Genomic DNA, 22,592 nt, shown 5'->3' with positions numbered 1-22,592 from the left:
TTGGACTTACAGTTCCACATGGCTGGGAAGGCCTCAGAATCATGGTGGGAGGCGAAAGGCGTTTCTTACATGGCGGCAGCAAGAGAGAATAAGGAGGAAGGAAAAGTGGAAACCCCTGATAAACCCTCAGATCTCATGAGACTTATCCACTATAAGAGCATAAGCATGGGAAAGACCAGCCCCCATGATTCAGTTACATCCCCCTGGGTTCCACCCATGATCTTGTGGGAATTCCGGGAGATACAATTCAAATTGAGATTTGAGTGGGAACACAGCCAAGCCATATTACGTGGTGATCTTTGAAGAAAACCCAACTAATTCTGTAATACTCTTTACATAGGCTGAAAATATTTTCAGAAGAGAGTGTACCACTCTTTGGCCCTCCCTTGCCAACTCCACCAGTGTTTACAGACCACCAGGAATTCAGGGACTTTTTGCTAGTGAAATGTAAGTTTCTGTGGACTTTTTGCTAGTGAAATGTAAGTTTTTGTTTTGAAACAATTTTATAACTTGTTCCATGACAGAATATATTTCTTCAGATTCTCCCAGGATGCTGAATAAGAAAATACCATTGTTTAAGCATTAATTCACTGTATGACATATGTTTAGTATTCTGGCCATGTTGTGCATGTTTTCTCCTATGTTTTCTTCCCCACCTTCCACGTGCCACCTGCCTTGAAGCTTCTCTACACTCATCCACTCAGGACCCTGGGACCTCAAATTCACCCTTCTGCCCTGTGTTCTGATAGAGCCATTGGTGAATCTCTGCTTATATATGTATCTGTGTCTGTGTTAGAGAGTGGGTTGTAGGTGAGGGAAAGAGTGGTTGTGGATATATGCTTAGGGTTAGGGAGAGTTGTTGGGGAATGTGTGTGCACACTTGTGCGAGTATATATGTGCACCCATGTACGTGTGTGAGAGAGAGACAAAATGAGAACATAATGTGTGTAGACCCTGACTGCCAGGCATCACCTGCTGGTGAGCACGTATTTTCACTCTACTGGTTATACCCAAATACCTGACTCTCAGCCCACATCTGCTGAAGCACAAGAGCTCTGTGCATGCCTCCCCGGGGCACCCCTGGGAATTATATCTGGGAGTCCCATGGTGGGACTGTGTCATTGGTGATCAGATACAAGTTACTCGGGTTCATCCACTGTAGCTTGCCAGCGCTACACCCTGGCAGGGCTGCTCGGTCTATGCCTTCCATGGAGATACTGCTTTGCAGCCTCCTGCCAAGCATGCTAGGCATTGCAGCTGCTTTGCTGTCTGCCTCTTGTCCCCACCCCAACCCCTCCCCACTACAGTCTTTGCTTAAGTCTGTTACTGTTGCCATGCAGCTTTGAGACATCTGGAATGCCCCTCTCTTCTCTCTGTCCATCCTGGTCACCTGGCCTTAAGGTAGCATTGACTGAGTCCAAAGCCTCACTGAGTCCTCAATGGACAAAGGTTCCCCAGCTTCCAATCTTAATCCTACTCCAGTATTGTCCCAAACCAGTCCCTCAGGCCAGGGCAAGGGACAGGCACATGTTGTCTCTCCTCTGTCTTCCTATGTCCCCAGGCACTCCTTCACAGCCCAGAACATGATTCCTCCTACACAAAAACAGATAGTGCCAAGCATGACTGTCAGTTCTAGTCACCAGAAACATCCCAGTCCTGGCCAGGCTATTTGATAGCCTCTCTTCTATGGAAAACTCCTCCCTTCCCTTACAAAGAGTTCTGCATGATTCCAGAGCTTTCTCCTGAATAACAGAGACAAGAAAGGTGCCTTTGCTGAGGCTCCCTCTGCTTTCCAGCTGGGCTACCAGCATTGTTACTTCCCATACTCCAACCTATACCAGGGTCCATAGGTGATGTCTCCCTTGACACATTAGAGGCAGCAGACACTGCAAACCATGTGCCACAGATGATAATTTTGTCTCTCCCTTTCCAGGGAGAGACATTATTTCAAATAGAACAAGGTCCCCAACTCTGGTGCCTGAAGACCCAGGCAGGAAGCATGAGCAAGTGAGGTGGGCTGAGCGGAGGACAGTCAGGAGTGCTGGGAGCTGTGACACACTGGAGAGTGTGTGCTCACTCCAGCCAGCTGAGGCCTTTCAGAGCATGCTCCATGGCCAGGGTTGCCAGATATTCTGAGTTTTCAAATCAACCCAGAAAGCTGAAATTGTATGTGACATTGCCCAAGTCCTGTAGGGTCCATGTGTTCAAATCCAGAGGGTCAGGTAGAGAGCAAGAAACAGATCTGAAACAGAGTTCGCAGCAGAGTAGGTATAGCTGCTGGAAGCTGAAAGGGTCTTGGCAGCATGGGGCTCAGGAGGAGAGCATTTTCTCTAGGGGGCCTGTGGCAGGGAAGGGGTCACTAAGGACCTATAACCACCAATTAGAGATGATGCAGCAGCAGTAGGGACCCAGCTTATAAGTGGAGCCAGTCAGCAGAGGGACTTTCATCGCCGTTGTCAAAGACATGGGGTGAAATGAAACAAAGGGCTGGGTTGATTTGACATTGAAGATTTGAAAGTAAAAATAGCAAAAGAATGCAGGCTTAAGGTGATGGAGAGGGTGTGTTGAAGAGATGGAATGTGGGGCCGGAAAGGATTACTGAGAGGACAGGTAGCAGTCGGGTGATCAGAGGCTCTTGGAATTCCACAGTGGATTTAGCAGCGAGGTTGAAAACTCTGAGATGACAGAAAATGGTATTTCAACAAAAATCTTGACATTTTCCCTTTTTCAGCCAAAAAAAAGACTTTAAAATGGATTGTTCTAAGATATTAAGCAGAAAAAACCTCAAATAAAAAAATTCCCAGTCACAGAACTAAAGAAAAAAACAGACACGCGTAGTTTAAATTCTTGTGTGTGCGGCAAGAGATATCTTGTAATTCCCTTTTTAACTTGATTTATTTTAGTAATTAATGGCGAAAAAGCCACTTTGGAAACCCCAACATTTGCCCAGAAACGTCGGCGTACCCTGGATATGTTGATTAGATCCTTACACCAGGATTTGATGCCAGATTTGCATAAGGTAACTCTGGGTCCACAGTCTTCTTTCCTTCTTGTGGGGTCTAAGTTGAGTCACAAATCCTCAACTCAACGATGAGGCCCTGGTAAGAAAAGCATAGGAGGCGCCTTGATCCTTGCTGTCAGGACTGTGCTGTGGCTACCATGGGGCGACAGTCTCTCATTGTGACACAAGAAGGAAGGACACTGGTTTCTATATACAGGAACGTGATTTCCAGAAAGCCAGGGCCTATGGAAATCAAGGTGCGAACGAGGGGCAGGGAGGTTGGGTGTCAATCAGCAATCTCTAGAACACTGATGAGTGCTTTTTAGGGTGGCTGTTCTTGGTGATGCTACTCAGCATTGCCAGTACCATGAGCTGATGGGTAGGTGAAAGTGGGATTGTAGAAAGAGATAGGGTGGGTTTTTCTGGAGATTTATTGGCCAGCTCCATATTTAGGTACTGAAACAAACATTCCCATTTGCTGAAGATCCAGACACTTCATAGGTCAGAGGCATATCCATGCTGATATACCCTGCATCTTCCTATCACTTCCAGAGGCACATGTGCTCTTTAGAGGCCTACTGACTCAGTGTTAGTTCATCAGTGACAGGGACTCATCAGTGTAGAGTAAAATCATCATTGTTTAAAACATTTCTCTATCTAACAAGGAAGCACAGAGCAAGTGCATTCATAAACTCCAGGAAAAGGAATTGCTAATGATGTGTATACATAAATTTTGCATCAGGCTTCAGGTGCTCTCCCAGGGGAGATATAGAATATCAAAATGAGCTAGTGTTCCTTGGTCCTTCCCCTTTGGCTCAGTGACTAGCACCATTTTATAGGCACCCTTTGACTTCTGTCTGGTCGGTATACCACAACTACTCAGAGATTGGGCCAGGCTAACTCCAAGACCCTAAAGAGCAAACCATAATTGGCAATCTATCAATTCCCTAAGGTCAGGGAAGATACAGAGAGGGTACCAAGGTGAATAATGATGTCCTCCAGGTCCCAGCTGAAGCATCACTGCCTGAGCCAGGCTTCCCCAGCCCCCCAGTTGAAGCCAGGTTTGTTAAATGTTCTCATATACTTGCCACACTTCCCCTTCATAGCAGTGATCACATGTGCTAAACATGGCATTGCTTAATCTCTGTCCCTGGTAGACTTTGTGCTTCACAAGGACAGAGACTATGTCTATCACATTCCCAAAATCTGGCAGAGGACTAGGTGCTCAGTTGGTACTTGCTGATTGAATGAGTGTACCCCATTCAGTGACTATTTAAAGAGAACTAACGTAACTAAGTATGCCCTAGGCACTGTGCAAAGTACCTTACATGCATTACCTCATTTAAACCTCATCACACACCTAGGAGACAGGTATAACCGCACAAAGACACTGAGATTCAGAAATTAACTAGTTTGCTCAAGGCAGCCCACAGGGCCAAAATGTGCACACCTCTAGGGGCACTATTCTTATGGATTTCAGTTTGTTGTGTTCCAGGGGGTGCCTCTGTGTAATATTGGCATCCCAGAGCTGTGCAGTGTGGTGGCCTAGGTCACACTGTTAGTAAGTTAGTAAGTGATGGAGCTGCAGGTCTGCTGATTTCAAAGCCATGTCCTCAGCCCTCACACGTTGCTGGTTCTCCACCTAGTGACTCTGAATCTAGCATCTACCATGGACCTGGTACACAGCAGGGGCTCCATCAATGCTTAAAGAGTGAATGAAATGAAAGGTAGAAATAGGACCATTTGGATAAATAGTTTTGTAAACTAAGAGAAGCCAGAAGATGAGACTTAACAACGGTTTGTGGAATTCATAACTTGTTTTTCTTTTTTAGAACATGCTTAATAGACGATCTTTTAGTGATGTCTTACCAGAGTCGCCCAAGTCAGCACGGAAGAAAGAGGAGGCCCGCCAGGCAGAGTTTATTAGAATAGGGCAGGTGGGTTTTATTCTGAAACCTTTTCTGCAAGACATGTAGTTTTGAGTTCCATCATAACCAGATGGCCCACGTGCAAAGACTTTGCCTGCTGCTGTAGGAGCTCTGTAATTTCTCTTAGGATTGTTGTGGCAAACACGAGTGAGATTTTTGAGAACGGAGTAGGCGCACTTCTCTGCAGGCATCACTGAGAGAGCAGCACTCTGCAGAGGCAGGAATGCTACTGCCTCAAGGCAAGTAGCCACAGGGCCCAGCTCTGGGCTCCTCTCTTCCAGAGAGCACAGACCACTTGCCTGCCTCCTAGGAATTTTCTGAAGAATGAGGAGCCAATTTGGGAAATGCCCCTTGAACCCATCACTGGCAGGAGGAAGCACAGAGTGGCAGTGGCACTCACAGAAGACCTGAATTGCCATCCTGTGACTTGGAAACAATCATCACAGTTAGGTGGTGCCCAGTCATCCCCTTATTCCAGGCGTTGGAGAAAATCACTCTCCCACTGATAAATATGAGTGGTTTGCACATGACACTGGTATTTATCAGTTCCAGGAGGCAAAACAGCTGTCTGCCTTGATCCTACATTACAGCACAGAGAAGTAGGAGTGCCCTCAGCTGCAAATAAGCTTCTGGCTCAAAAGTAGAAAGCTGGGCAAGGCAGGTAGAGAGAGGAAGGCCATGTAATCAATGGAAGCTTAGAGGCAAAGATAGCTTTTTCCCAAAACAGGTGCATTATTACAAGGTCCTCAAACATTGGCTCTTGTTTAAAGATACTCATACTTTATTCCCAGAGATTTTGATTCATCAAGTTTGAGGAGGGACCTGAGAATCTGTATTTTTTCAATGCTCATGGTTTATCAATTACAGTAATGATATATTGATTAATTGAAATGACAGAATGCATTTGGATAATTTGGGTGGGGACATTGTCATTAAGTCTTCACTATATTCGGCTAACTTCATTTCTCGATTAACAAGTCAGTAGAGGAACCCGAAATGTTAGTCAGCAATTACTCCTGTTTTATTAAATTTTTTTCAAATCACGATTGTTTATCCTGCTGTACTTTTGCCGCCTGATAAACTTTAATAGAGATCTCTGTTCTGTAAGGCACTAAAACTGAAATCCATTGTGAGAGGGGATGCTCCATCAAGCTTGGCAGCTTCAGGGATCTGTAAAAAAGAGGTGAGTTCATGGTACTTTCAGTCTGAACTGTGAATTCCCCTTTTCCTTAATGAAATTATTGAGATTCTTAGACAAAGGTTTGGGAGCAAAAGGAAGAAGAGCATGTCTGCTGCAGAGTCCTCAAGGAAAGCATAGATAAAATTGAGTGGCCATTTAGTGAGAGCCTCTGTGTTGTCATGGTATGCACATGCCTTTGGAGCAGAGCTGCTGGACTGACCTGGTCAGGCCGGCCATGTCCCACAGGGCCTCTCAAGCTTTATGTGCATACACATCACCTGGACACCTTAACCAAATGCATGTTCTGATCCAGTGGGTCTGGGGTGGGGCTGAGAGTCTATGCTTCCAACAAGCTTGCACATGGTTCCTATGCTGCTGGCCACAGACACGCTTTAAACAGCAAGGCTCTGGGGCACTGTTGTTCGAGCTTTAGTGTGTATTGGACTCACCCCTAGAGTTTCTGATTGAGCAGGTCTGGGGTGGGACCCGAAAGTTTGCATCTCTAATGGCTTCCCAGGTGATGCTGATGCTGTTGGTTAGAGGACCACAGCTGAAAAACCACTGCTTAATCTACAGTTCACTCAGCCAGCCAAAAAATTATTTATCTACATCCTGTTCCACTTTCCAAGGGGGAAAAAATCTAGGTGATGATCAAGAATAGAACAGAAAAAAATACACAAATTATATTATGAATATGATTTTATATTATAGAACAGTACCCCATGTACTTAATTATATCTCCATTCAGAATACATAAAAGTTAAATGGGGCAGATTCATAGCACATCACCAGAGAAGTGTCCATTATAAAAGCAAAAGAATTATGAATACATCTACCTTACTGATAAAGATATAGATGATGTGAGCCTGCATGCTTTAAAGTCTAGTTTCAGGAAAATGATGAGTTTAAAATATAATTAACCCTAAAAACCACAACCAACTTCAGACAAGACTACTGGCAAATCATCCTTCCCAAAGGCTGCAGCACTTTGGGAAGTGCTGTTTGTTCCTGTGCACAGTAGGAATCTACTGTTTCCAAGCATGTTATAGATACCAGATTCCAGTAAGATTTAATAACATTCTTAATAAGAAGTTCTTAGGCTTATATTAAAAACAGAAGTCTGTGGAACCATAACTTGTTCACCAGGGAACAACAAAGAGCAAGCTTCCATTGTTGAGGTCAGTACTTAACCCACCCGTGAGCCACAGGCCACCCTCAGAGAAACTCCATTCCAGAGGGCCCCATGGGCCACTGTGCAGTTGGCTCTGCAGAGGCCAGAGTCCCCTGCTGTTCCCAAGAGGGTTCTGGGTCCAAAGAACCTGGCTTTGCCCACCTCTTCAGCACTCATCGTTTCATGAGCCATGGTCCATGTTCTTAGAGAGAGCCCAGGAAGAGTCTGCACTTAGACCTGAAGGCCTGGAGACCACATTCTCACCCTGTGGAATCCACATGAAGCACCCCCATGGAAGAGAGTCCAGGGCAATGGCAAATATTGTCTGTCCTCAGACCAGAGTAACTGTAGGGCCAGATCTGAGTTTGCTGCTGATACTGAACACCCCAATATTCAACAGTTCCTCAGACCTCATATGGTCACTGGCACCCATGAAAAGCAATGGACACCCTGCATGCACCCGCCCATTAAAATGGGGCCGGGTGCAGTGGTTCATGCCTATAATCCCACCACTTTAGGAGGCCAAGGCAGGAGGACTGCTTGATCCCAGGATTGGAGACCACCCTAGGCAACATGGTGAGACCCTATCTCCACAAAAAAAATCAAAAAAATTAGCTGGGCGTGGTGGCTCATGCCTATGGTCCCAACTACTCAGGAGGCTAAAGTAGGAGGATTGCTTAACCCAGGAGGTCAAGCTTCAGTGAGCCATGTTCACACCACTGCACTACAGCCTGGGTGACAGACTACGACCTTGTCTCAAAAAAGTTAAAATGGCACATATATGCAGCATTTGAGTACAATTTTGGGGGTTTCACAGACCTCCTTGAGACCTCTGTGGATCCTGTAGGGCCCTTGGATCTTCCAAGGGAAGAACTTCTTTCTGCCTTACTGTTCCAAACTTGTGTCCGCTGGGCAGAAAACATATTGTTACTAAGAACTGGTTGTTCTGTCTTGGTGTTACCTAGTGCTGATGTCTGTGTCTCTTCCCTATTGACATTTATATTACTTTGCTTTTTTATGTCCTCTTGGTGTAATCACAAACTCAAAATTGCCAGAAATGTTCTTGGGGAAATGCCATTTCAATTAATGACCTGAACTTATATAGCCTTTTTTCAGTTTATAAAATGTGTTCACATTCTTTAGGGTATCTTTTTAGAACATTACAAGTCTCATGTTGGCAATTAGAATATTCTTTTGGAGGCTGTGTATTTTCTAATGGGAGAGCATCCTTTCCTTTTCTAAGAGAGCAGTAACACACAGTATTTACCCTCCGCCCTAATGCCATTCTTAAAGGCGGTCCTCAGAGCCCTTTGCTTTACCTTAAGTATGTGAGTGCATGTTTGCCTAGGTACTTAAGAACACACCTACGCGTGTACACACAGGTGGGACACATCAGGCCCTGATGCCTGGTTGAGAGTAAAGTGAAAATGTAAGACCTTAGCTTGTGCCTGAGAATCTCTACAAACTTCTTTTGTCCTTTGAGGCTCATCCAGTGCTTTGGAGGGAAGTTAAGGATTCTGTTGAAAATGTCCACAATTCTGGTGTGATTAAGATCACAGTACACAGTGCCTCCTACTCCACACATCCACACATGGCTCTAAGGCTCCCCCTTTATGCCTGAGATGGAAATGAAGAAGAGTTCACTTGATGTAGATATGTCATGCAGAAACCTGAATACCTCTGTTCACAGCACTTGCCATTCTACCAGCAGACATATTTTTTCTTTAAGATTTTGTATCCTATGTAGGTCAATAAGCATTTTTCCGTGAACACCGTATTAACCTCTTAATGCATTGCATATGTTTTACTAATTTGCTGAATCAGCAACACAGGAATCTGACTTTTTTAGAGAATTATGTGGGACTTCTTAATGATGAACTAATGTGAATTCTCTAAAAAAACAGGCACCATTTGGCCCAACTCCCAGGTGTTAAAGCAAAATGCTTGTTTAGAAACCTTTATGAATGTGTCACTTGCCCCTGAGAAACATGATACAGAGACAGGTTATGGTGCCAGAAACCTGTGAATTCACTCTTTTCCTATTGCATATGTATTTGAAAGGAGACTTTTCTTCCTAAGAAAGGCAATTGAGCCCAGACCCCAGGATTTGGAGTGACACTGCTCCCACAGGGGTATCTGTGTTACTGTTTCAGGTGTGGTACTGTACATTTCCGTTTGGTAGGCTGCAGTGTATTTTTTCTGGTGCACTTATCTTCCGATGCTTGTATTGCCTCGCAGCCGTGGGAGCCCCAGTGTTTCTGCAGTAATTTCCCTCACGAAGCCGTGTGTGCAGATCCCTGGGGCCAGGCCTTGCTGGTTTCCACTGATGCTGGCGTCTTGCTAGTGGATGGTTAGTGAGTAGCTGCTCCTACAAATGTCTTTTTCATATAACTTGTAGTACTTCTGAAATGAGTGACCACCAACCAACTCCCTTTGGACCAAAAATGCGTGTTCTGCAGAGAGTTTAGTGAAGTTTTATTTCCTTACAGAATTAAACCCTTGTTTTCAGGGCAAGCAGAGGAAATATACTCTGAACCAAGCATGCTGGAGGGTGGGCCATAGATTCTCTTCCCAAAATATATGATGGGACTGTGGATAACAAATGACCTGCAAAAAGAATCTCCTTCTCAGTCAATACTACTTATTATCACTCCAACGTTTTACTTTAAATCAACAAGGATTCATTATTTAGAACCACTATCTCAGAGACATGCCTCTCTCGAAGTCTTTTTAAAAAAAGGATTTCTGATTCAAAAAGTACCTGATGTCTAAAACAAACAAGAATCTTAGATAACCCTTTTTTGATGGATATAGAAACAAAAAGATTTTGACAGAGAGACAGATTTCAGCTCAGTATAAAATCGCACATTCTGACAGCCAGATAGATCAACCTGCCTAGGGAGTTAGTCAGTTCTCTTTCGCCCAGAGAGGGTGCAACCTCAGAGCAGGTGTAGACTCAAGGACAGTGTGGTCCCTTCCATCAGGAGATTATTTCAGACCCTGAAAGAATGACAGAGGAGCTAAACACTAGTAACAGGTTATCTCCTGGGCTTCAGAGGGAGCCATAGGCACAGAGACAGTGTCTTCAAAGGGCGTTTCCTTGGACTGCCCAGAAACAGCTGCCCAGCCTCTGGTTATCATAGTGACATTTTGTGAGAATCCCGAAGCCACCATTGTGAAAATGACATAATGGCCTAAAACTGTAGCATCTTCCCACCTTTCAGTACAACCTATACTTCCTCCGATGCTTACTGGGCACGTTTACCAAGCACCTGCTGTGTGTCGGGGCCCTGTGCCAGAAGTCTTCTGAAGTATAGGAGATGTGAGCCATGCTTCATAATGGATCTATTTCTGACCTCATCTGTTATTTTTGATATGTGTTTCAAATGCGTGCCCATAGTCATTGTATCTATAAGAACCTTAACAAAAGGAAGATAAATTTAAAATTCATAAATTTATAATTTAACATGTAATTTTTGAAATTACAAAATGATTGGAAACTGTGATCTTGATAAAAACTCAACCTCTGTGAGCCTCAAGTTTCTCTAAATTGGGGATAATTTTTTAAGATGCTGAAAATAGTTTATAATAATGAAAACTGGTGAAATGAGATGATGATCAAAACTACAAGGAGGGGATTGTAGAGGCTAAATAAAGTTATGTGTATTAAGTGTTTACACAGTGGTTGGCACATAGTACTAACTTACTAAATGGCCAGCTATTATCTTTAGTATGTCTCTATGAACTTGCTCCAAAAGTGAAACAATAACAAAAAAAGGAATTTAAAAAACAAAAAGATGGCTGGGGGTGGTGGCTCATGCCTGTAATCCCAGCACTTTGGGAGGCCAAGGTGAGCAGATCACGAGGTCCGGAGTTCAAGACCAGCCTGACCAACATGGTGAAAACCCGTCTCTACTAAAAATACAAAAATTAGTCGGGTATGGTGGCACACGCCTGTAATCCTGGCTACGCAGGAGGCTGAGGCAGGAAAATCACTTGAACTTAGGAGGCAGAGGTTGCAGTGAGCTGAGACTGCGCCACTGTACCCCAGCCTGGGTGACAGAGCGAGATTCCGTCTCTTTTTTTTTTTTCTTGCAGATTCATCAGGAGAGACTCTTTCTCAAAAAAAAAGACTTTAGTGGTTTAGTGCAGTCTGTTAGTTTTATTGATGAAGAAACTGAGGCCTAAAGAAATGATGTGAATTACCCAAGATCACACAACTGGTAGTGGCACATCTGGAACTAGTACCCAGATGTGATTGTTAGTCAAGGGCTCTTTCCACTAAACCAACTACATTATATTAAACTCTACCAATGTCTCTAACACAGATTTCCAAAAATATAGTCCTGGGCAAATAATTATGAAAAATTTTGTGATTTAAAGAATGTTCAGTCCTTCCCTTTTGCCTTTTTGAGAAAGAGAAAGCATGCTTCATAATGACTATTTGTAAGCTTGCCTAAAACCAAAAGATTCTATTTAAGTTGCCTCTATTTTTTTAAATGCAAAATCCAAACCAAGATTACCAAGTTCCTTTCTGAAATTTTTATTTCTGAAATTTTATCTTAAAGATCCAAAATTTAATGGAAATGTCAGATATAAGGAGTATTGTGATTTGCCAGGAAATTCTTTTCTTCCAAATTTGAAGGAAGTCATCTTCGACAGGATGGTGTGGTGGGTGTAGCTGTTTACACCCACCACTGGCTTAGATTTATGATTCAAATTAGTTTTTTCATGTCCTTATACAATGATGCTTCCGTTTGTTTTTGCTTAAAAAAAAGAATAACCTTCAGGGCCTTCTTTTCATTTCTTGTTGTGCTTTTAAGCCACAATTCTTGTTATTTCTTTGTTTGCCTTTTTCTTGTCTACACTTAATCATATTATGAACTGTTTCCATGAGTGAATCCATCCATTTTGTTTCAGGCTGAGTTCCACTCTATCCCATTAGCCTTTGCCTAATTTCATTAGATGTATCCCTTGCGAGTCTACTCCTTTCAAGGTCATTATTAAAAATCAAGACCTTTTGTATCCTAAGTTAGCAAAACCTACTTTGAAAGGAAACTAAATACTGATTAAATATGCTCTCACCGTGTGTTTTGGTTTTGCAGTAATAGGAAAGCTGGTTCTAAAAGACTGTTCTTCATAAAGGGATTACAGGAAGGAAAACATTGTTATCAATCAGTCATTAAATCCACCTGTCACTGTCAGATCCTTGCCTCCTCTTCCTTCTTGTGTTGTACACAAACCTGTTCAGCCATCTGAGAAAGACTGGATGGAGAATAAGTGCTAATTCACTCTGTACACAGCTCGAAAGCTACACAGTATATACCTCTGTTTCTATGTAAAATGAAGGGTCCCTGTCATTGATTAATTCCTTGCAGTGCTGTTGCTGCTGTGATCTCATCTCTATCCACAGGGATGTGGGACTGCTCCAACATCCCATTTTATGCTCCAGCACTGGTGAAGAGCATGGCTTTGTCCTTGCACAGGCTAGGGCTCCACATGCTGGAGGTGTGACCTCAGACAAGTTATTAACATCAAACCCCAGGCTCCTCCTTTGTTCAGTGGGAATATTACAAGTTCCTACCTAATAGGATCATTGGGACACTTAAGTTAAATATATGAAACCCTAAACATTAGGATGTGGCATGTAGAAAGCCCTTAGTATATGTTACCTGTCCTTGCAGTGACTGCTATTCTCCCACAAAATGAAATAATCATAGTTATTTAGCCAACCATAATGATGGGTATTAGAGGAATCATCCCGTGTTTTGAAAAATTAAGTCTGCCCCAGCAGAAGTACAAAGACCCTGAGAATCGGTTCCATTTTGTGGAAGCCCAGGGTAGAGGAGGAAGAAAAGTGGTTGATGAGCTATCAAAATTTACATTTGCCCCAATAATTAAGAGGAACAAGAGACAAGCCCTAGGTGTAATACTAAGCTTAGCTTAGTCTGTGCTCTGACAAATCTGAGGCCTCACAGGACTGCAGGAGTGGGAGATCCTCTCCCAACTAGGAGGTGGTTATTAATCCTGATGGTGAAAGCTCTGCTCCCCTCTCCATACCATCCAGGAAGGGATGAACTCCCAACCACACTTAGATTTCTGGAAAAGGAAAGATCCTCAGGGCCCCTTGCTCTCCTAAATTATAGTTAAACAAACCCAACCCCACAGCAAAGCATTTGCAGAATAAATACAGGTGAAGAATGGGCCAGCCACTTCTGCCCAAAATGTCTCCACCATCCTGGACACCTCTGCCTTCCCCTGATGCTGCCGTCCGTCTCAGAACAGACCCTTTTGCTTACAGAACTGAATGGAACAGCCTTAGTAATTCTTTTAGCCCCCTGTGTCCTCGGTCCCCCAGGAGCAAAGTAATTGTTAGCAACTTAGATCCCCGTAAGTAACCCCAACAACAAATCCCGTGTGGAAGTGCAATGTCTTTACCCATTTACCAGAGATTTCCCTGAGCATTCCCACTTCAATTCGTTTTTCCTGCCATTTTGGCAATTTAATTGATATTTCTCTTTATGTTTTTGTCTAAAAAGGAGATTTCCTGTTCCTTTGGGAAAAAATATGAAAATGTATAGGCAAACTACTATTGATACAACCACAGGACATGTTAGGGTAGAGTATGTTAGTATTTATCTTAAATCCAAAAGGAAATTTTAATTTTGCTTTCTTGAGAAATATACAATATGATATGCAATTTCAAGTATTACATAAAAATAAGAAAATACTTGAAATGGCTGCTTTTTTTTAAAGGTGTTCAGACCTTTGGTAAAACCCCAGTAAAAATTGGTATTGAGAGATGTTGCTTTTTCTTTGATGAACATGAATAGAGTTTTCATGCCTCTGCTGCTATGTCCCCTATATAGAATTCGGGATATAGAATTCCCTATGGGAAGAAAGCATCAGCACTCCTTCCTGAGCCAGGAGGAGAATAGTGCTTGAACGAATTGCATAGAGTTTATTGAAAGCCCTAGAAGCTGACTTCCTTCCTTACCTAGGTTCAAAACTACCCATAGGCATGTTTCATGGGTTCTGGAAAGTGTGGGCTGGGTTGCAGTGATGGGTAACCAGGTTTCCTTTTCCAGATGACCTTCCATCAGTGCCCGTGTTTGACAGAACTCTGCCGGTGAAGCAGATGCATGTGCTCGAGATCCTGGACCTTCTGATTCTCAGAGCAGACAAAGGTGGTATCCCCTGCCCAGTGGCATGCTGTGGAGGAAGGAACACTGTTGCCTTCTGCGGCCCACCCCACAGGTCACCGGGGTCTGAATGCATAGGCTCCACCAGCTGTTTCTTTTCCTGATGCCCAGTGCTTAGGATCCCTCAGTGGCCCCTTTGTTCTCTGGGGAGGGGAGCCATGGGGGAAAAAGGGTGCATATGTAATTGCATTGTCAGGTAAAGTGGTGTGGGGTGCCTCTCGAATTCCAGAACACCTCCGATCCTAGTTTTCCTACATAGCTTGCCCTTGGAGGCCTTCCAGGTCACCTTACTTTTCCATTTAATCCTCTCCTCTGATTTTTTATGTCACCAGGAAAAGATGCTCGCCTCTTTGTCTTCAGGCTAAGTGCTCTGCAAAAGGGCCTTGAGGGGAAACAGGCTGGGAAGAGCAGGTCTGACTGCAGAGAAAACAAGTTGGAGAAAACAAAAGGTGACTTGTGTCTTCACATCTTGGGAGATCTTATTGGTTGTTTTTTTGTTTGAAAACATCACAAAATAGCATCACTGTTTGCATAAGGAGCTTGAAAGCTATAAAAACACCACTAGAAGAAATTCTAGGCCTTCTATAACAGGTTCTAGAGATGCATTAAACTCTATTAGCAAATCTGTTAGTGAAGAAATGTTTAGACTTTGGACCCTGGAGCTCTGATTACTTTAACTGATATGTAGTAGGTATGAAGTTAAGCCCACAAATGTAGAATATAGGAAATAGGACTTTCTTTTCTTTCTTTCTTTCTTTCTTTTTTCCTTCTTTCCTTCTTCTTTCCTTCTTTCTTTCTTTCTTTTTTTCTTTCTTCTTTCTTTCTTGGCGGAGTCTCACTCTTGTCACCCAGGCTGGAGTGCAGTGGCACAATCTCGGCTCACTGCAACCTCTGCCTCCTGGGTTCAAGTGATTCTCCTGCCTCAGCCTCCTAAGTAGCTTTGATTACAGGTGTGCGCCACCATGCCCAGCTAATTTTTGCATTTTCAGTAGAGATGGGGTTCCACCATGTTGGCCAGGCTGGTCTCGAACTCCTGACCTCAGGTGATCCACCCACCAAGGCTTCCCAAAGTGCTGGGATTACAGGCATGAACCACTGCACCCAGCCAGGAATAGGACTTTCTTAATTTTCCTGTAATTCAACTTAATTTTAATATCTAGTCTCCATTTTGCCTGGTGTCAGAAACATTCTCAGGCTATTCACTAAGTTATGCTTAATTTCCAGGGTTCTTAGGTATTGCCAGATTGTCAAGGCCTGGGGACTTCCACACCTGCATGTCATGTGTGGGACATTATTTCTTTCTCCTCCCAGGCTGCCACCTGTATGCTGTTAACACTCACCACAGCAGAGAGCTGAGGATTGTGGTTGCAATTAGGAATAAACTGCTTCTGATCACAAGGAAACACAACAAGCCCAGTGGGGTCACCAGCACCTCATTGTTATCTCCCCTGTCTGAGTCACCTGTTGAAGAATTCCAGTACATCAGGGTAGGTTTGCTGTTTAAATCATTTATCTCCAGCCTAGGTGTCATGAGGCAGACTCTCTCCTTCCACCCAGAGTTTGTTGTTATGCACTGAGGTTGTCCCACCATTTAGTAGCCAACTAGGGAAACCCTTACCTATGGTGCCCTTGTTTCCCCCAGAAGACTAAAGCTAAAGCTCATTCATTCCAGTGAACATCTATAGGTGCTGTCTAGGTACAAAGGACACAGCAATGACCAAAACAAAGTCTTCTGATGGGTATTGCTTTCCAGTTGAAAGTTAACAGAAATAAGCAAATAAAATCTATGATGGCTGGCAGAAAGAAGTACTAAAATTAAACATATAGGAGGACCAGGGAACAAAGGATAATGGAGCAGGGAGTTGGGAGATTCTGTTTTAGAATGTCCCGGGCAGCCCTCTCTGAATAGGTTGATTACCTCTGAGCAGAAACCCAAACAAAGTATAGGAGTGAATGATGAGGTTATCTAGGGAAAGGATATTCTAGGCAGAGGGAGCAACCAGTGAAGAGCCCTGAGGCCCTATTGAAGGCACAGTCAAGAGCAGAGGGAGGCTGGGCGCGGTGGCTCAAGCCTGTAGTCCCAGCACTTTGGGAGGCCGAGGCGGGTGGATCACGAGGTCAAGAAATCGAGACCATCCTGGTCAACATGGTGAAACCCCGTCTCTACTAAAAATACAAAAAATTAGCTGGGCATGGTGGCGCATGCCTGTAATCCCAGCTACTCAGGAGGCTGAGGCAGGAGAATTGCCTGAACCCAGGAGGCGGAGGTTGCAGTGAGCCGAGATCGCGCCATTGCACTCCAGCCTGGGTAACATGAGTGAAACTCTGTCTCAAAAAAAAAAAAAAAAGAGCAGAGGGAACAAGGCAGGTAGGCCAGAGATAACTGGGAAATATACTCTTGAGCCCTCAGGCCATTGGAAGGACTTTGGCCTTGACTCTGAGTGAGATGGGAAACGATTAGAAGGTTCGAAGTAGAGAATTGGCACCTTTTATTTATTTTTATTTTTATTTTTATTTTTTTGGGACGGAGTTTCACTCTTGTTACCCAGGCTGGAGTGCAATGGCGCGATCTCGGCTCACCGCAACCTCCGCTTCCTGGGTTCAGGCAATTCTCCTGCCTCAGCCTCCTGAGTCGCTGGGATTACAGGCACGCGCCACCATGCCCAGCTCATTTTTCGTATTTTTAGTAGAGATGGGGTTTCACCATGTTGACCAGGATGGTCTCGATCTCTCAACCTCTTGATCCACCCGCCTCGGCCTCCCAAACTGCCGGGACCACAGGCGTGAGCCACCGCGCCCGGCCAGAATTGGCACCTTTTAAAAAGATTGTTCTGGCTCCTGGGTAGAGGGGAGCTTAGGAGGCCAAGGGTGGAAATAAGAAGGCCTGCTAAGAGACTAGAGCAGAATCCTGGCAAGAAAGGTTGGTGGCTTTGGTAGCAGGAGAGATGAGAAGCAGTGGGCAATGCTGTCCTGCTTGCCTCAGTCTGCAGGATTTGCTGGGAGACTGAAGGGAAGCCTTGTGAGACAAACCTTCTCCAGGGTCAAGTTCCCTCCCTGACATCACCATCTCTTTTAAAGACTAAGATACGTTAAGGTATGGACTATATCTGACATTGGCCACTAAGATGGAGTATTTCTACTGGTGAACTGAGAATTATTTTTGCCTAGAGTTAAAGCCTTTTGAATTATGCCTATCAATTTCTGCTAATATTCAATTTCAGGGGACTGAGCAACATGACAATTAAGTTAAAACACATAAAATTTTGCTCTAATTAGATGTTAGCTTTCTGGATACAGTGATTAGCTATTTTAATGAAGATTTACGTGCAACATATACATTTATGTAGTATGAACACTGAAATTAGATCTCCTGAGTTTATATCATGGCTCTACCCTGTGTAAACTTTGTGATTGACTTTTGAGCTTCAGTTTCCTCATCTGTAAGGCAGAATAGTAGCTGTAACCTACCTTATGAGATTGTTATGAGGATTCAACAAGAACAGTGCCTAGCACATGTTAAATACACAAATGATTAGTTAGCAATTATTAATACTATTACTGAATACCAAGACAGGACCAGACTATGTAAGGGATAAAACAGACCATACCATTGAATCCATTTTGTAAAATTGTTTCCTGGTCTTGATCCTTTCCAATAGACAGAGGCCTGAGTCTTTTGAGGAGAAGTTATGGGAAGGAGATGTCTGATGTGACTCCTGGCACTTCTCTCTCATCCCTTCTTCTCTGTAGCACAAGGCTCTGCAGGAGCCTGGAGAGGGTACCCTGTCTGAAAGGAGAGGATGGGCAGTGGGGCTTAGCATGGAGCTGACTGCTCTGTTCTAACCCTTGTCTCTTGCATCCTCACCAACCACACAGGAAATCTGTCTGTCTGACTCTCCCATGGTGATGACCTTAGTGGATGGGCCAACTGAAGAGAGTGACAATCTCATCTGTGTGGCTTATCGACATCAGTTTGATGTGGTGAATGAGAGTACAGGAGAAGCCTTCAGGCTGCATCACGTGGAGGCCAACAGGGTAAGCCAACAGTTGTGGGGACAAGTGGGAATCAGAGAAGACTAATCGTCATTGTGTCTTCTAACCTTGAGATGCCATGATTTGGATTTCTTTAAAATTGTGTACTATTCATTACATCAGTATTATGTGATTCACTATTTAGACTGAGCCATGTGAAGCTGCCATTTTTATAGGTCAGAATGACTCCCTCTGTTATCATGTGACTGTCCCATTTGCCCTGTTTAGCTTTCAGATCTTTCCTTGCCACTCCATCTTTCTAAATAAAAGAGACATGAACAGGTTGGACGTGGTAGCTCATGCCTATAATCCCAGCACTTTGGGAGGCCAAGACGGGAGGATTGCCTGAGCCCAGGAGTTAAAGACCAGTCTGGGCAACATGGCAAGACCCTGTTTCTATTTAAAAATAAATTTAAAAAAAAGACATGAAGAGTCAAAAGGCTGAATATAATAAAATAAATGAGAGCATTTGTTAGATGATTTGTCCTGGAAGGGCCCTTGGAGAATAAGCTTGCCTCTGAGGCCCTGCAGACTCTCATCTTGGGGACTGGGTGGCCAGAATGGGTACAGCACCCTCCCTATCCCTTAAAAACCCACTAGGAAAGGAGAGAGTGAACAAGCAGATGTGCCCTGAGAATCTACACCCTGGCCTGATGCACAGAGAACAAGGATGTCCTAGTGTGGCACAAAATCTAAGGCCACCCAAAACTGTGTTCATGTTCTAAAGGTGACTGTGGGGGTTTGAACCTTAGCACTCACTGGATGGTGATGAGCACTTACCACCCTGAGGCCTGGCAGCCTGTCGCTGGAGAGCGTTCAACACTGACACTGACATCAGCAGATCACAGAGCTCTTCAGCCGTGTGGCACTGTGAGGCAGGACAAGGCCTGCTGTCAGTGGGCCACTTGAGGTTTATATCACATAGTGCAAGCCAGTATTCTAGTTTAGGTACTGAGGAGACCACAGAATGGGGGTGTCAGTGCCAGGGAGAGTGTAGTTCCTAATGAGGGTTTCCAGACCTGCAGGCTACCCCCAGTCTTGTTCAGCTAAATCAAAAAGACTGCGGAATTCTTCCAATTATGCTTTACGACTTGTATTAGTTGTAAATATGCTGCATATAAATATTCTTTAAAATTGCTAATTACTATTTTAGGAAGACTTAAGACCTAATTAGAGCAAGATTTTAAGAAACAGAACAATCAGAAATAGAAAAATCTAGATGTAATTAGGAGACCTTCTTGTCTTCAGCTGTTACTGACCACAGAGTGGTCTATCATTTCTCTTATCTAGATTGGTGGCGGCCAGACTTACCTGCAATTGGAGTCACCTGAGGAGTTTGAAAAGCTACCACTGCCTGTGTTCCTCCTCCAGGGATTTCCTGGGTCTAGGGTGTGCATGGGTTTGGGAATGTTTACATGGTCCCCAGATAATTTCAGTATTTAGCCAAGTTGGGAATCCCTGGTCTATTTCATTGCTTTGCAACCCTGGCTGTCTTCCCATGGAGAGCTTTAAAAAGGTCCGTGTCTGACCCCAGGCCAGGCCAATTGTATTAGAATCTGGGGGTGTGTGGTACTTGGGAACCAATATTTTTTAAGTCTCCCCCCAGGTGATACCATAATATAGAACTAGGAGAAGGGGTGGATCCTGAAACTTCCTAATTTAAAGCTGGGAGGAATGCCACCCGCTCCTCCGCTGCCTGGGCATCCCTGGACCAGCATGTCTTCCTGCCCACTGGCTTCTAAGGAGCAGGTGCCCTGCTTTGTCCTTTAAAAGTTCTCGCCCCCTTCTTCTCAAAACTCTGTGTGAGCAGCCAAACAAAGCAGAAAAGCCATGGTGAGGCAGGTCTTTGTTCAATCAGTCCTTTTCCACTAGTTTCCTAAGACTTAGCCAGCTTTTTCTAATGGAAAATTCCTCACCTCATTTCAGAGAAACTTTCTGATATGTTCTAGTTTAAAATAAATCATGCTTAAGTGGCTAAAAATTGTGCAGTTTACTTATCAGCATAGCTGTAGAGAAAAAAATCATTTTATTAAATTTCTTTTATATCATGGTCTTTACTTATATTTAATGCCTTCTTTTTTTTCCTGTGATTTGTAAAGACCCTGGATAAATTGGGTTAAAAACCATTTTCTTTGATGACATCCATGTTTTGTTTTTTGGATGGCTGTCAGGAATGACTCTCAAGTTTTCAGTCCTTTTTAAAAGACAAATGTACAAAGCTGTTTCCTAAGAGAAAAAAAATTTTTAAGGGAAAAAAAAAAAAAAAAAACCTTCCCTAGTCCCTGGCTCTGAGAGGATCAGTGTGCACGGCCCTCCCATGGTAAAATCGCCACCACGTGGCTGCCCACAGGCACATGGGCTTACTCAGATGCCCTCAGTCATCTTTGCAAGGAGTGTACTATCTGACTGGGGAGATGAGCTCTAAGAAAATGAAAAAGATAATGAGCTGTATGCTTTCTAATAGCTGGTTCGAAATAGGCCTTGTGGAAACAGGACTAGCGTTTTACCTAGATATCCCTGCAGCTCAGCACCCAGGGCAGTGAGGACAGGAGAGAGAGGCTGACCCAGCCTGAGTCATTGGAATTTCATTTTCATTCTGTCTACACTCACTGCCTACCTGCCTGTGCAGGCACCAGTGTTAACTGGGCAGTTGTCGCTTCCTGCTCCCATTCCTCTTCTCTTAGCCAGGACCATTTGATCCCTATTTCAGGCTTCTACCCACCCCCGGTTCTATGACAGTCCTAGCTCAAGAAAGGAAATGTTTAAGAAGCACTAAAGCAACATTCTGAAAGTCATTGTCAAGTTCACTCTACCAGTGGGACTGCTGTGACCCACTACTGCAGAGCCACCAGCACTGGCCTGGTTCCCAAAACCAAGTGGTCCTCTGGGAGAAACTACAGGCATGGTCATGGGATCTGGGTCCCTGATTTATGAGAGGGTGCGGGGTCCTCATCTTGACATCTGCCCAGAACCCAGTGGTTCTCAGCTGGGGGCTGAGCCTAGAACCACAAGGGAAGGCTGAAGGCAGAGCCAGCTGGGGGAGGTATAGTTCCCATTTTACTTGTTACAAGTTTGTGTTTCGAATTTTCACAATCACCATATATTATTTGTTATTTTAAAATGCCAATAAAATGAACTACACGTATTACTTTTTTTTAAGAGAGAGACACAGGGACTAGCTCTGTCCCAGGCTGGAGTGCAGTGGTTCAATCATGGTTCAAGGCTGCGGTCGGCCTCCAGCTACTAGCCTCAAACAGTTCTCCCTCCTTGGCCTCCCAAAGCACTGAAATTACAGGTGTGAGCCACCATGCCCAGCCAGACTACTTATTTTAATCAAACCTATAAAAACTTAATGCCTATGTCCTACACCGGACCTGCCATATCAGGATCTCTATGAGCAAGAACCCTGCCAGGCCCTCTCCCAAGGTGGAGACAGACACCTATAACAAAGCATAAAATAGGTCTTATTGTAATAAGTGTTAATAAAGGTCTGAACAATAAAGTGCTGTGGCATGTCTAGGGAGGAAGTGGTTAAGTCCAAGCCTGTTCCTGAATCCTGGCCCTGGGGCTGAAGCCTGCCACCACCTGCCCTGCAGCCCAACTCTCTGAATATTGCCACATTTGTCTGCCTGTCAGCACAGCGCTGGAGCCCCTTGGTAGATTTACTTGATGCCAAGTACCCCCCTGGTGTCTGTGGTCATTGTTCGTAGATCTTGGTCTAAAAGGCTGCCTGTCCTTTTAGAGTTCCTCCACACCTGTCACCACTGCCACCCTCCCCCACCCCACCCCACCCCACCCCAAACACACACGCAGGCCTTATCTCTAAACTAAAAGGCTGTCTAGTTCCACTTTTCCCGCTGCATCAACCCTCCTATAATTATAATAATTATGGCCACCATTGAATGGCCACCTCTGTGTACCAGGCCCTGGGCCAGAGCATGTCATAAGCATTATATCTCAGGGGACTTTTCATTTCTCTTTTTTTTTTTAAATGGGGTTTTGCTCTTGTTCTCCAGGCTGGAGTGCAATGGCACGATCTTGGCTCACTGCAACCTCTGCCTCCCAGGTTCAAGTGATT

General features: G+C 44.2%; 1 protein-coding gene across 4 annotated transcripts in view; it reads left to right on the top strand.

Moving 5' to 3' along the window:
* GARNL3 (GTPase activating Rap/RanGAP domain like 3) overlaps nucleotides 1-22,592 on the top strand; it is a 179,976-nt gene that overhangs the window by 123,442 nt on the left and 33,942 nt on the right. For all 4 annotated transcript variants that reach the window (XM_037745914.1, XM_017549106.2, XM_037745916.1 and 1 more), the window contains 9 exons: nucleotides 341-447; nucleotides 2,904-3,019; nucleotides 4,834-4,938; nucleotides 6,038-6,112; nucleotides 9,519-9,630; nucleotides 14,369-14,467; nucleotides 14,815-14,931; nucleotides 15,794-15,969; nucleotides 18,359-18,517. In XM_037745914.1, the coding sequence (XP_037601842.1) occupies nucleotides 341-447; nucleotides 2,904-3,019; nucleotides 4,834-4,938; nucleotides 6,038-6,112; nucleotides 9,519-9,630; nucleotides 14,369-14,467; nucleotides 14,815-14,931; nucleotides 15,794-15,969; nucleotides 18,359-18,517 (1,066 nt within the window). The remainder of the gene's footprint in view (nucleotides 1-340; nucleotides 448-2,903; nucleotides 3,020-4,833; nucleotides 4,939-6,037; nucleotides 6,113-9,518; nucleotides 9,631-14,368; nucleotides 14,468-14,814; nucleotides 14,932-15,793; nucleotides 15,970-18,358; nucleotides 18,518-22,592) is intronic.

Source organism: Cebus imitator, unplaced genomic scaffold (genome assembly GCF_001604975.1).
Source record: "Cebus imitator isolate Cc_AM_T3 unplaced genomic scaffold, Cebus_imitator-1.0 Scaffold216, whole genome shotgun sequence".
Taxonomy (NCBI): Eukaryota; Metazoa; Chordata; class Mammalia; order Primates; family Cebidae; genus Cebus; species Cebus imitator.
This window is presented reverse-complemented; position numbering and strand designations above follow the sequence as displayed.